Here is a 10,796-nt window from a genome sequence, read left to right as displayed (position 1 = left end):
AGGGATGGGATGGGATGGGAGCGGAGCAGGGCATGCACACAGCTCACAGGGATGGGCTGGGATGGGATGGGAGTGGGGTAGGGCATGCACGCAGCTCACAGGGCCAGGCAGGAGCGGAGCAGGGCATGCACACAGCTCGCAGGGATGGGATGGGATGGGATGGGATGGGAGCGGAGCAGGGCATGCACACAGCTCGCAGGGCTGGGATGGGATGGGAGCGGAGCAGGGCATGCACACAGCTCGCAGGGCTGGGATGGGATGGGAGCGGGGTAGGGCATGCACATGGCTCACAGGGCCAGGACAGATTGGGATTGCCCCTGGTCTGCCCTTTCCTCTCTGCCTTCTCCGTGTTTGCAGGTGATCTACCGAGTGCTGGACCCTGCCATCCCCATCCCGGACCCCTACAGCCCCGACATCCAGAGTGAGTCGCCGACTGCTCAGGGGCTCCAGGCTGGCTGCTCTATTTTGGGTGCAGCTATTTTGGCTGCTCTTCCCCAGCTCTGAGCTCTGCCGTGGGAGTTGGGGCCAGATCCAGCCCGCAGGGGCTCAGGCCCCCGCCTGCACCCCGGCCCACGGGAGCCGCAGGGGCCACGCTGGGAGCTGCAGCCCGTGGGAACAGCTAAAGACCGGGCTGCGTCAGAGCGAGCGCAGGGCACCGAGCAGAGGGCTGGGCCTGCGGGGAGCGCCGGGACAGCTGCGCCGGCAGCTGGGCCGTGCCAGAGCTGGGCCCAGCCCCAATGCTGAGCGGGAAGGGATCGGTGGTGGGAAAGGCTGCAGGCCGGGCCGGGCACGAGATGGAGGGAGTTAACCACACAGGGCTAAATTTAGGCCGGGAGCAGGAGGAGGGGAGGAATCTGCAGGGCAGGCTTGCTGGGAAGCTGCGGTCCCGGGGGAGCCGTCCCGTGCTGCCGGGGCACCGGAGCAGCGCGAGGTTGTGCCTGCCATGCACAGCGCTGCCCCGCTGCATGCACCCCCAGCGGCAGCGCCCAGAGCCCCCAAACCTGCCCTGGCCCGGGATGCAAACCGCTGCTCCGGGAGCTCCCGGCCCGGGCTGGCGATGCCCCCCTGTAGCCGACTGCATGCAGCCCATGCAGGGCACGCGCTGCCGGAGCCGGCCGTGTGGCACCCGGTGCCGACGCTGGTCTCTCCCCGTCCCCAGACCTGCTGCGCGTCACCAACCTGCGGGTGAACTTCACCAAGCTGCACACGCTGGGTGACAACCTGCTGGACTCGCGGCGGGAGATCCGCGAGAAGTACTACTACGCGCTCTACGAGCTGGTGCTGCGCGGCAACTGCTTCTGCTACGGGCATGCCTCCGAGTGCGCCCCGCTCAGCGGGGCCCCCGCCGCCGCCGACGGCATGGTAGGGCAAGCCTGGCCCCGTGCGCCCTGCCACTGTGCCGCGCTGGAGCTGGGCGGCCTGGGTTCCCAGTCCTGCGCCCCTCACCACTGCATCCCGGCAGGTGCACGGCCGCTGTGTCTGCAAGCACCACACGCAGGGCCTCAACTGCGAGCGCTGCGAGGATTTCTACCACGACCTGCCCTGGCGCCCGGCCGAGGGCAGCAGCACCAATGCCTGCCGCCGTGAGTGCTGCTGGCGCGGGGCGCCCGGCGCAGCGTCGCGCTCACCCCGCCGTGCCCAGGCCGCCTGGGGTCCTGCGGGCTGCGCCCAGCGGGTTGGGGTGCATCGTGCTGGGGTCTGGGGCTGGGAGTCCTGGAGGTCGCGGTTTGGGGTTGGAGGTGCTGCATGCCGGGGCTGGAGTTTGGGTGCCCCACACCGGCTTTCGGGGCGTTGGGGTCTGGGTGCTGCATGCCGGGTTGGGGGGAGCTGGGGTTGGGGTTGCTCCATGCCAGGGTGGCAAGGTTCGGGGTCAGGGGTGCATGGTGGGGTTTGGGAGGGACTGGGTTTGGGGGTGCTGCATGCCACGTTTGAGGGTCGGGGTGCTGCCTGCCGGGTTTGGGGTTTGGGGTCGGGGTGCTGCATGCCCCCCRCGGTGCCGTCCCCRCAGGGTGCGACTGCAACGAGCACTCGCGGCGGTGCCACTTCGACATGGCCGTGTACCTGGCCACGGGGAACGCCAGCGGGGCCGTGTGCGACGGCTGCCAGCACAACACCATGGGCCGCCGCTGCCACCTCTGCAAGCCCTTCTACTACAGGGACCCCAGCAAGGACCTGCGGGACCCCGCGGTGTGCCGAGGTGGGAGCCGGGGCTGGGGGCGTCGGGGTGCCCTGCCGGCCGCAGGTGCTGACCCTGCCTGTGCCCGCAGCCTGCGACTGCGACCCGGCGGGCTCGCTGGACGGCGGGCTGTGCGACGCTGCCGACGACCCGGCGCGGGGGCTCATCGCGGGGCAGTGCCGCTGCAAGGAGCACGTGCGGGGCCCCCGCTGCGACCGCTGCAAGCCCGGCTTCTTCGGGCTCAGCGCCGCCAACCCGCAGGGCTGCCAGCGTAGGTACCGCCGGCGGCGCCGGCTCCCACGGGCGCAGGGGCACCCGCCGGGGCCCGGCATATGGCTCGGCCCTGCCGGACGCTGCTGGCTCTCTGCGCAGGGTGCCAGTGTGACCCCCGTGGCACTGTGGCCGAGGGCAGCCGGTGCGACCCCGTCAGTGGCGACTGTCTCTGCAAGCGGCTGGTGACCGGGCGCAACTGCAACCAGTGCCTGGTGAGTGGGGCTATGCCCAGGGACCGTGCACGGCTGCTTGCACGACTGCCTGGGGACCGTGCCCGGTGCTCGGGGACATGGCGCTGGAGCCAGGCGCTCACTGACGCTCTCACTCCCTGCAGCCAGAGCACTGGGCGCTGAGCCACGACCTCCCGGGGTGCCGGCCCTGCAACTGTGACGTGGGAGGTGCCCGCAACAACCTGTAAGTTGGGGCCGGGGGCAGCAGCGGGGCACCCTGCCGGCATGCGGCCCCGGGGAGCGCCAGGGCTTGGCGCTGATGGTGCCGTCGGCGTGCCAGGTGTGCCGTGGAGACGGGGCAGTGCCGGTGCCGCAGCCACATGGTGGGACGGCAGTGCGGCCAGGTGGAGCCTGGTTTCTACCGCATCAACCTGGACCACTACACCTACGAGGCCGAGGATGCCCAGCTGCAGCAGGTGAGGGGCAAAGCTGTTCCTGGGGGCCGCAGGGTCCCTAGGCCGGTGGGCGCCCTCTCCTGCAGCGGGGTGGCAGGGCGGAGGGATGCCTGCAGCCAAGGCACCCTGCGGGGTCACGTCTCACAACTGCCCCTTGCACCAGGGTTCGGTGGTGGAGCGTGAGCCCCCCGCGGGCCGCCCGGCCTCGTGGACAGGGACGGGGTTTGCCCGCGTGCTGGAGGGCAGCTTGGTGGAGTTTCACGTGGGCAACTTGCCCTTCTCCATGGAGTACGACGTGGTCATCCGCTACGAGCCCCAGGTGAGCCCCGGCTGGGGAGGCTGAGCTGTGCTCCTGACTGAGGGGCTGCGGGCAGCCCTGGCCGGCGAGGCTTTCGGTGCAGCGATTGCTCCATTCTCTGCCTGCAGCACCCAGAGCCCTGGAAGGAGGTGAGGCTGCGGGTGCTGCGCCCCAGCCCCGTCTCCGCCAGCAGCCCCTGTGGAAACACCATCCCGGCCGATGACCAGCTCTCCACCAGCCTCCCGTCTGGTGCCAGGTGAGTGCCCCAGCTGCGTGGGGAGCTGGGGGGGCAGGAGGCACCCAGCTGCCTGTGCCTCCCTTCTGCTGCCCCACAGGTACGTGGTGCTGCCCCAGCCCGTCTGCCTGGAGCAGGGCGTCTCCTACACCTTCCGCCTGGAGCTGGGCTGCGCCACGGCCCGGCAAGAGCCGCCCACCACCAGCGTGCTCATCGACTCGGTGAGGGGCGTCCGGACAACAGGATGAGGGGCAGCCCCCGGTGGGGCACCTGGCTGTGGGTGCCATGCAGGGTGCCCGAGGTGGCTGGGTTGTGCACAGGGCGCATCCGCAGGGGATGAGGGGAGAGATGAGCATGGTGTCCTGATTCCCTGTCCCCCCAGCTGGTGCTCCTGCCCCGTCACTCCTCCCTGGAGATGTTCATCGCGGGCGACCCCAGCGCCATGGGGCGTCGGGAGACCTTCGAGCGGTACCGTTGCGCCCAGCACTTCCACGCCGTGGGGCCGTCGCCCGTGGCCGAGCCGTGCTCCAGCCTCCTCAGCAGCCTGTCGGCCATCCTGCACGACGGGGCGCTGCGTGAGTACGGCCCCGCTCCCCGCACGCGCGCCCCACAGCACCGGGGCCGCCGCGCTCACACCACGCTCTGCCCGCAGCCTGCCTCTGCGACCCCCAGGGCTCGCTCAGCGCCGAGTGCCGGCCCCAGGGCGGGCAGTGCCAGTGCAAAGCCAACGTGGTGGGACGCCGCTGCCACCGCTGCTCCCCGGGCACCTTCGGCTTCGGGCCTGGCGGGTGCCGAGGTGAGTGGCCTGAGGAGGAGCGGGGCGGTTCCGCAGGGACGTGCGGGGAAGGATGCTCCGTGGTGGCATCCCCGGGGCAGACACTCTCGGCACCCTGCCTTGCAGCGTGCCAGTGCAGCAGCGAGGGGTCGGTGAGCACCGTCTGTGACAGCGCCACGGGGCAGTGCGCCTGCCGCGAGGGCGCCCACGGGCTGCGCTGTGACCGCTGCCAGCCAGGCCACTGGGGCTTTCCCGCCTGCCGGCCCTGCCAGTGCAACGGGCACGCCGAGGACTGCGACCCCCGCACAGGCAGCTGCCTGCACTGCCGCGACCACACGGATGGCGAGAGGTGCCAGCGGTAAGCAGGGTGCCACGGGGCACGTTCCCAGGCCAGGGCACGGTGCCGCCGGCAGCCCCAGCCCCCGCTCACCACCTGTCCCCAGGTGCGCGGCTGGGCACTTCGGGAACCCGGCACTGGGCTCGGGCCAGTACTGCCGGCCCTGCCCCTGCCCCGAGGGGCCCAGCAGCAGCCGCCACTTCGCCGCCTCCTGCCACCAGGACAGGCAGTCCCAGCAGGTCGTCTGCCACTGCAGCCCCGGGTACACAGGTGGGTGCCAGCCCTCAGGGCACCCGAGGTGGCAGCCGGGGGTCCCCAGCCCCAGCTCTGGGCACTGCCCAGCTCCCTGTGCCGGCAGGTCCCCGCTGTGACGAGTGTGCGCCCGGGTACTATGGGGACCCGCTGCAGCTCGGCGGGCGCTGCCTGCCCTGCCAGTGCCACAACAACATCGACATGACCGACCCAGAGGCCTGCGACCGGCGCACGGGGCGCTGCCTGCGCTGCCTCTACAACACAGCGGGGCCCCACTGCGCCGAGTGCCAGCCCGGCTACTACGGGGACGCCACGCGGCACAGCTGCAGGCGTGAGTACCTGCGCTGCCCACAGCCCTGCTTCCAGCTCCGCTCCAGGGCCCCGCGCGTCCCCAGGGACCCTGCACACCTGTGGCTGCCCCCTGCCCGTGCACGCTGCAGGGGGGTCTCTGTGGCCCTGCCTTGCTCTGGTCCTCTGCCCAGCCCCAGCACTGTCACCCTGTGCCCATCCCATGCCCATCCTGCCCCCATCCCTATCCCGTCACCATCCCCGTCCTGTCTCTGTCCCCATCCTGTTCTCATCCCATCTCCACCCCCATCCCTGTCCCGTCTCCACTCGGTACTCAGCACCCATCCGGTTCCAGGTTGCTCCTGCAACGTGCTGGGCACCGACCCCAGCACCTGCGGGCCGCAGCAGTGCCAGTGCGATGGGCGCAGTGGGCAGTGCCGCTGCCTGCCCCACGTGGAGGGCCAGAGCTGCGACCGCTGCAGCCCCAACTTCTGGAACCTGGGCAGCGGGCAGGGCTGCGAGCCCTGCGCCTGCCACCCCCAGCATGCCCTGGCGCCCGCCTGCAACCAGGTGAGATGCCCTGGGGATGGGCACCGGGGGCACCAGGGGCCAGGGGCATGTGGCAGCGGTGCCAGCCTCGGCCTCGCCGTGTCTTTCAGTTCACGGGGCAGTGCTCGTGCCGGCCGGGCTTCGGTGGCCGGACCTGCACCGACTGCCAGGAGAACCACTGGGGCGACCCGCGGCAGCAGTGCCGAGGTGAGAGCCGGAGCTGGTGCGGGGGGACTGGCCGCCCCGCCGAGCCCCGCGGCACCCTGACACCCGGTCTCCCTGCAGCCTGCGACTGTGACCCCCACGGCGTTGCCAGCACCCAGTGCCACCGCAGCAGTGGGCACTGCGACTGCCGGCCCGGCATCTCGGGCGTCCGCTGCGACCAGTGCGCCCGGGGCTTTGCTGGTGCCTTCCCTGCCTGCCAGCCCTGCCACCCCTGCTTCGGGGACTGGGACCGCGTGGTGCAGGACCTGGCTGCCCGCACCCGGGCGCTGGCGCAGCGGGCCAGCCTCCTGCAGCACACCGGCGCTGCTGGCGCCTTCGAGGGCACTTTCCGCCGGCTGCAGGAGAGCCTGGCCACCGTGCAGGCCATCGTTGCCGCCCGCAACGCCACGGCGGCTGCTGCCACCCACCTGATGCGCACCGTGGACGGGCTGCGGTGAGCACCGGCGCTGGGCGCGGGTCCCTGGGGCGGCCCTGGTGGCGGGTTTTCACCCCCTTTGCCCCGCAGGCAGCAGATAGGGGAGGCCACAGAGAGGCTGACGCAGCTGGAGGGCAAGCTGACGGCCACGCAGGACGCCAACTTCAACGCCAGCCACGTGCTGAACACCGTGGACCGGGGTGCCCGCGCCCTCAACCACAGCGTGCGGGAGCTGGGCCAGCGCCTGCACGCCCTCAAGACCTCCAACTTCCTCGGTGAGCCGTGCTGGGAGCCCCGTGCTGGGGGCTGTGCTGGGGTGGCAGAGCCACGACCAGGGGTCTCACAGCGCCTGTGCCACCCCTCAGGAGCCTACGACAGCATCCGCCAGTCCCATGCGGAGTCGCGGGAGGCCGAGCGCCGTGTGGACGCCGCCACCCGCACCCCTCACGGCCCCACGAGCACCTCAGCAGCCACGCGGCACCGCGCAGAGCAGCTCCTGGCCAGCCGCCGGGATGACTTCAACCGGCACAACGCAGCCAGCCGGCGGGCGCTGACAGAGCTGGCAGCGCGGGCACAGGCGCTGAGCCTGCACCCGCTCAATGAGAAGGTGAGGGACACAGGACAGGGACCGGGGACGGCGCCCAGAGCCGCCTCGAGCCTGCACTGCCTTGCAGGTGTGCGGGGCCACGGCCAACGTGCCCTGCTCTGAGAGCCCTTGCGGAGGAGCCGGGTGCCGGGACGAGGACGGGGGACGGCACTGCGGGGGCCTGAGCTGCAGTGGAGCTGTGTCCACGGCTGACAGCGCGCTGGACCGGGCACGCCATGCCCAGGAGGAGCTGCAGCGGGCCGCCAGTGACGTGGCCCAGCTCTCCCACAAGGTGCGTGCCACGGGGCCGGTGGGCACTGGGCTGCATGGCCGTGCCCGCCGGGCGCTGAGGGTCTCTGCCCCCCGCCCAGGTGGCCGAGGCCAAGGGGAAGGCGGATGAGGCCCGACTCCGGGCACAGGTGGCCCTGGACAAGGCGAACCAGACCAGGGCCCGCGTGGAGCGCTCCAACAAGGAGCTGCGGGAGCTCATCAGCCACATCAAGGCCTTCCTGAGCCGTGAGTGCTGGCACGCTGCGGGGGCCGGCGGCCCCAGCCCGGCGCTGCATGGCCCTGCACCGCCTTGCACGGCACCGCGTTGCACTGCACGGCCCCTGCACTGCATGTGGACCGTACAGCCCTCCGCTGCATCGCACAGCACAGCCCCAGCACTGCTCCAAAATCCCCCGTTGCCCCCGCACCCCTGCTCCATGCTGCCCTCCCCGCCGCCCGGCATCGCCTCCCCTGTCCGCCTGTGCCTTCTGGGTGTCCCCAACCCTCCGTGGTGTCCCCGAGCCTGTGCCCCTCTGCCCCTGGGCACCGCGCAGCACTGACGGCTCCTGCCCACAGAGGAGGGGGCTGACCCCGAGAGCATCGAGGTGGTGGCCAGCCGGGTGCTGGAGCTGTCGCTCCCTGCCTCGCCGGCCCAGATCCACCGGCTGGCCGAGGAGATCAAGGCGCGGGTGCGCGGCCTGGCCAGCGTGGACGCCATCCTGGAGCAGACAGCCGGCGACGTGCGCCAGGCCGGGCAGCTGCTACAGGACGCCCAGAGGGCCAGGTGAGCGCGGGGCTGGGATGCGCACCAGGGGGACACAGCCCCGCCGGAGACCCTGGCTCCAGCGGGCGCTGAGGCCATGGCTGCCCCGGCTGCAGGTCGCGGGCAGAGGGCGTGAGGAGCACGGCCGAGGCGGTGCGGCAGGCGCTGGAGGAGGCGCAGCGAGCCCAGGGCATGGCTGAGCACGCCCTCCGCAGTGCCACCGGCGACATCCAGCACAGCGAGAGAGCGCTCGGCGCGGTAAGGGTCTCCTCCCAGCTCCCCGCTGCCTCCATCCCGCAGGAATGAGTGAAGCTCTGTCCCCACCGCCCAGGAGCCCTGATGTCTCTGGCACGTGGATACCTTGGCAGTGTCCGTCCCAGCTCTGGGACACCCTTATGCCATCAGTCCCCACCATGTGGGCAACCTCATGCCATCGGTCCCCACCATGCGGGCAATCTCGTGGTGTCCTTGTCCACAGTGTGAGCTTCCTGACAATGTCTGTCCTTGGTCTATGGGCACCTTTGCAATGTCCATCCCTGCCATGGGGCACCCTAATGGTATTGGTCCCCACCACGTGGGCAACCTCATGGTGTCCTTCCCTACCATGTGGGCACCCTGGTAGTGTCCATCTTTGGCCTATGGGCAACCTGATGGTGTCTGTCCCTGCTACACAGACACCCTGACAGTATCCATTCCCACCATGTGGGCACCATGGCGGCATCTGTTCCTGCCATGGGGCACACCCTCATGCCATCGGTCCCCACCATGTGGGCAACGTCATGGTGTCCTTCCCCACTGTGCGGGTTCCCTGACGGTGTCCATCCTTGGTCTGTGGACACCCTGGCGGTGTCTGTCCCTCCTGCATGGGCACCCTGACGGTGTCCGTTCCTGCTGCATGGACACCCTGGTGGTGTCCATCGCCACCACACGGGCACCCTGATGGTGCTGATGCTGGTGCCCAGATCCAGGCCCAGACGGCAAACGCGGAGCAGCAGCTGGCCAGCGCCATGGAGCGGGTCGGGCTCCTGGACCGGCAGGTGGACGCCCTGAAGGTGAAGCGAGCCAACAACAGCCTGGCGGCCGCGCGAGCCAAAGACACGGCGGGTGGCGCGCAGGACCGAGCCAACGAGGCCAAGCAGGCAAGCGAACGAGGGGGCGGCCAGGGGATGTGCAGCAGGGCCGGGGGGCAGTGACAGTGGCGGCGCCGCTGATGCTCCCCTCTCTCGTGGCAGCTGCTGGAGGGGCACCTGCGGGACCGGTACCAGACGGTGCAGGAGCTGGTGCAGCACCGGGCGCAGGGCGCACTGCAGGCAGGGAGCCGGGCGGACCAGCTGCGCGCCGAGGCCGCTGGACTGCTGCACGAGGCGCAGAGCAAGCTCCAGCGCCTCCGAGGTGAGGAGGGGACCGGGGCCGGGCGCGGGGCCAGGGGCCGGGCCGGCGGCGCCATGCTGACCCCCGTCCTTTCCCGTCTCCCCAGCACTGGAGGAGACCTACGAGCAGAACGAGCGGGTGCTGGACGCCAAGGCGGCCCAGCTGGACGGGCTGGAGGCCAGGATGAGGGACATCTTGGCCACCATCAACCAGCAGGTCCAGATCTACAACACCTGCCAGTGAGGGCTGCGCTGGCTGGACCCCTGCCCGCCCCACAGGGCCGTGTCCCTGCCCCTGTGCCGCCGGGGCGGTGGGCATGGGGGGCACGGGGTGCACCGGGTCCCCGCGGCACCGCTCGCGCCTGTGAATAAAGCTACAGCACGAGGCTACCTGCGTCCCTGCGACGGCCATCGGTGCGCGGGCTCCGCTGGTCCTGGTGCTGCCCCAGGCTGGGTGTGGGGCACTGGGGGTCAGGGACATGCTGCGGGCAGGGTGACATGCTGTGGGGCTGGGAGCTGGCTGTGCTGTAGGGTGGCGGTGTGGGGCTGGGGTCCTGCTGTGGGGCAGGGTGACACGTTAGGGTCTGRGGGTTGGCTGTGGGGTGGGGTGACAGCATGGGGCTGGGTGACGTGCAGCCCCACAGTGGGGCAAGGTGACAGTGTGAGGCAGGGTGACACACTGTGGGGCAGGTGACACTGTGGGGCTGAAGGTTAGCTGTGGGATGGGTGACAGTGCAAGGGGGTGATTTTGTGGGGCTAGGGGTTGGCTGTAGGGTAGGTGACTGTGGGGCGGGTGACAGTGTGGGGCTGGGCAGCATGCTGTAGGGCAAGGTGACAGTGCGGGGCTGGGGGCTGGCAGGGGTGTGGGTGACACTGCAGCAGGGCGGGTGACACACTGTAGGTGTGGGATGGGCGACAGTGCGGGGTGGGGGTTGGCAGTGGGGCGGGTGACACTGCAGGCGGTGCCGGGGGCGGTTGGCCGTTGGCAGTCGGTGCCGCGTGACCAGGCCGCGGCGCCGGGCCCGTTGCCATGGCGACGCCGCCGGCAGCGCCTGGGGCCAGGGGTCGCGCCCTTGCCCTCCCTTGGGGGCGGGTCGCCCCCGCGGGCGCCGCGATGGCGTCACCGCCGGCGTCGTTGCCATGGCGCCGCCGTGCCAGGCACCGGCCCGGGGAGGGGGTCGGGCTAGCGGCCGGCCCCAGCTCGGGTCACATGACCACTCCCCCCACGCTCCCGCGTCACGTGGTCTCGTGAACCGGCTTCCGGAAGTGCGTCACGGGCTCGGGCCTGTCTCCTGAGTCGGCCCGCTCGGAACTTCGGCTCGAAACAAAACAGACCGGAGCGGCGGGCGGGGCGGCCGT

At 71.1% G+C, this 10,796-nt stretch overlaps 2 protein-coding genes across 7 annotated transcripts in view; both read left to right on the top strand.

Annotated features, from left to right (window-relative positions):
- LAMB2 (laminin subunit beta 2) overlaps nucleotides 1-9,824 on the top strand; it is a 28,168-nt gene extending 18,344 nt beyond the window's left edge. Inside the window, exons 7-34 of the mRNA XM_026087974.1 lie at nucleotides 358-421; nucleotides 1,160-1,362; nucleotides 1,463-1,583; nucleotides 2,009-2,197; nucleotides 2,268-2,447; nucleotides 2,549-2,661; nucleotides 2,784-2,863; nucleotides 2,960-3,095; nucleotides 3,238-3,393; nucleotides 3,501-3,628; nucleotides 3,708-3,828; nucleotides 3,990-4,182; nucleotides 4,260-4,403; nucleotides 4,509-4,740; nucleotides 4,826-4,989; nucleotides 5,078-5,302; nucleotides 5,615-5,829; nucleotides 5,919-6,015; nucleotides 6,094-6,466; nucleotides 6,539-6,723; nucleotides 6,814-7,055; nucleotides 7,123-7,326; nucleotides 7,406-7,550; nucleotides 7,881-8,088; nucleotides 8,184-8,325; nucleotides 9,030-9,206; nucleotides 9,300-9,459; nucleotides 9,545-9,824. Coding sequence (XP_025943759.1) covers nucleotides 358-421; nucleotides 1,160-1,362; nucleotides 1,463-1,583; nucleotides 2,009-2,197; nucleotides 2,268-2,447; nucleotides 2,549-2,661; nucleotides 2,784-2,863; nucleotides 2,960-3,095; nucleotides 3,238-3,393; nucleotides 3,501-3,628; nucleotides 3,708-3,828; nucleotides 3,990-4,182; nucleotides 4,260-4,403; nucleotides 4,509-4,740; nucleotides 4,826-4,989; nucleotides 5,078-5,302; nucleotides 5,615-5,829; nucleotides 5,919-6,015; nucleotides 6,094-6,466; nucleotides 6,539-6,723; nucleotides 6,814-7,055; nucleotides 7,123-7,326; nucleotides 7,406-7,550; nucleotides 7,881-8,088; nucleotides 8,184-8,325; nucleotides 9,030-9,206; nucleotides 9,300-9,459; nucleotides 9,545-9,681 — 4,734 coding nt within the window. The 3' untranslated portion in view covers nucleotides 9,682-9,824. The remainder of the gene's footprint in view (nucleotides 1-357; nucleotides 422-1,159; nucleotides 1,363-1,462; nucleotides 1,584-2,008; nucleotides 2,198-2,267; nucleotides 2,448-2,548; nucleotides 2,662-2,783; nucleotides 2,864-2,959; nucleotides 3,096-3,237; nucleotides 3,394-3,500; nucleotides 3,629-3,707; nucleotides 3,829-3,989; nucleotides 4,183-4,259; nucleotides 4,404-4,508; nucleotides 4,741-4,825; nucleotides 4,990-5,077; nucleotides 5,303-5,614; nucleotides 5,830-5,918; nucleotides 6,016-6,093; nucleotides 6,467-6,538; nucleotides 6,724-6,813; nucleotides 7,056-7,122; nucleotides 7,327-7,405; nucleotides 7,551-7,880; nucleotides 8,089-8,183; nucleotides 8,326-9,029; nucleotides 9,207-9,299; nucleotides 9,460-9,544) is intronic.
- Nucleotides 9,825-10,707: 883 nt separating this feature from the next.
- Nucleotides 10,708-10,796, top strand: part of USP19 (ubiquitin specific peptidase 19) — a 22,888-nt gene continuing 22,799 nt past the window's right edge. For 5 of the 6 annotated variants that reach the window (XM_026088083.1, XM_026088082.1, XM_026088079.1 and 2 more), the window contains exon 1: nucleotides 10,708-10,794. The gene's annotated coding sequence lies outside the window, so the exon portion shown is untranslated. The remainder of the gene's footprint in view (nucleotides 10,795-10,796) is intronic. The other variant, XM_026088081.1, reaches the window with a different exon arrangement.

Source organism: Apteryx rowi, unplaced genomic scaffold, assembly GCF_003343035.1.
Source record: "Apteryx rowi isolate R43461 unplaced genomic scaffold, aptRow1 scaffold_75, whole genome shotgun sequence".
NCBI classification, from domain to species: domain Eukaryota; kingdom Metazoa; phylum Chordata; class Aves; order Apterygiformes; family Apterygidae; genus Apteryx; species Apteryx rowi.
The sequence above is the reverse complement of the archived record's forward strand: the minus strand, read 5'-3'. Positions and strand labels throughout refer to the sequence as shown.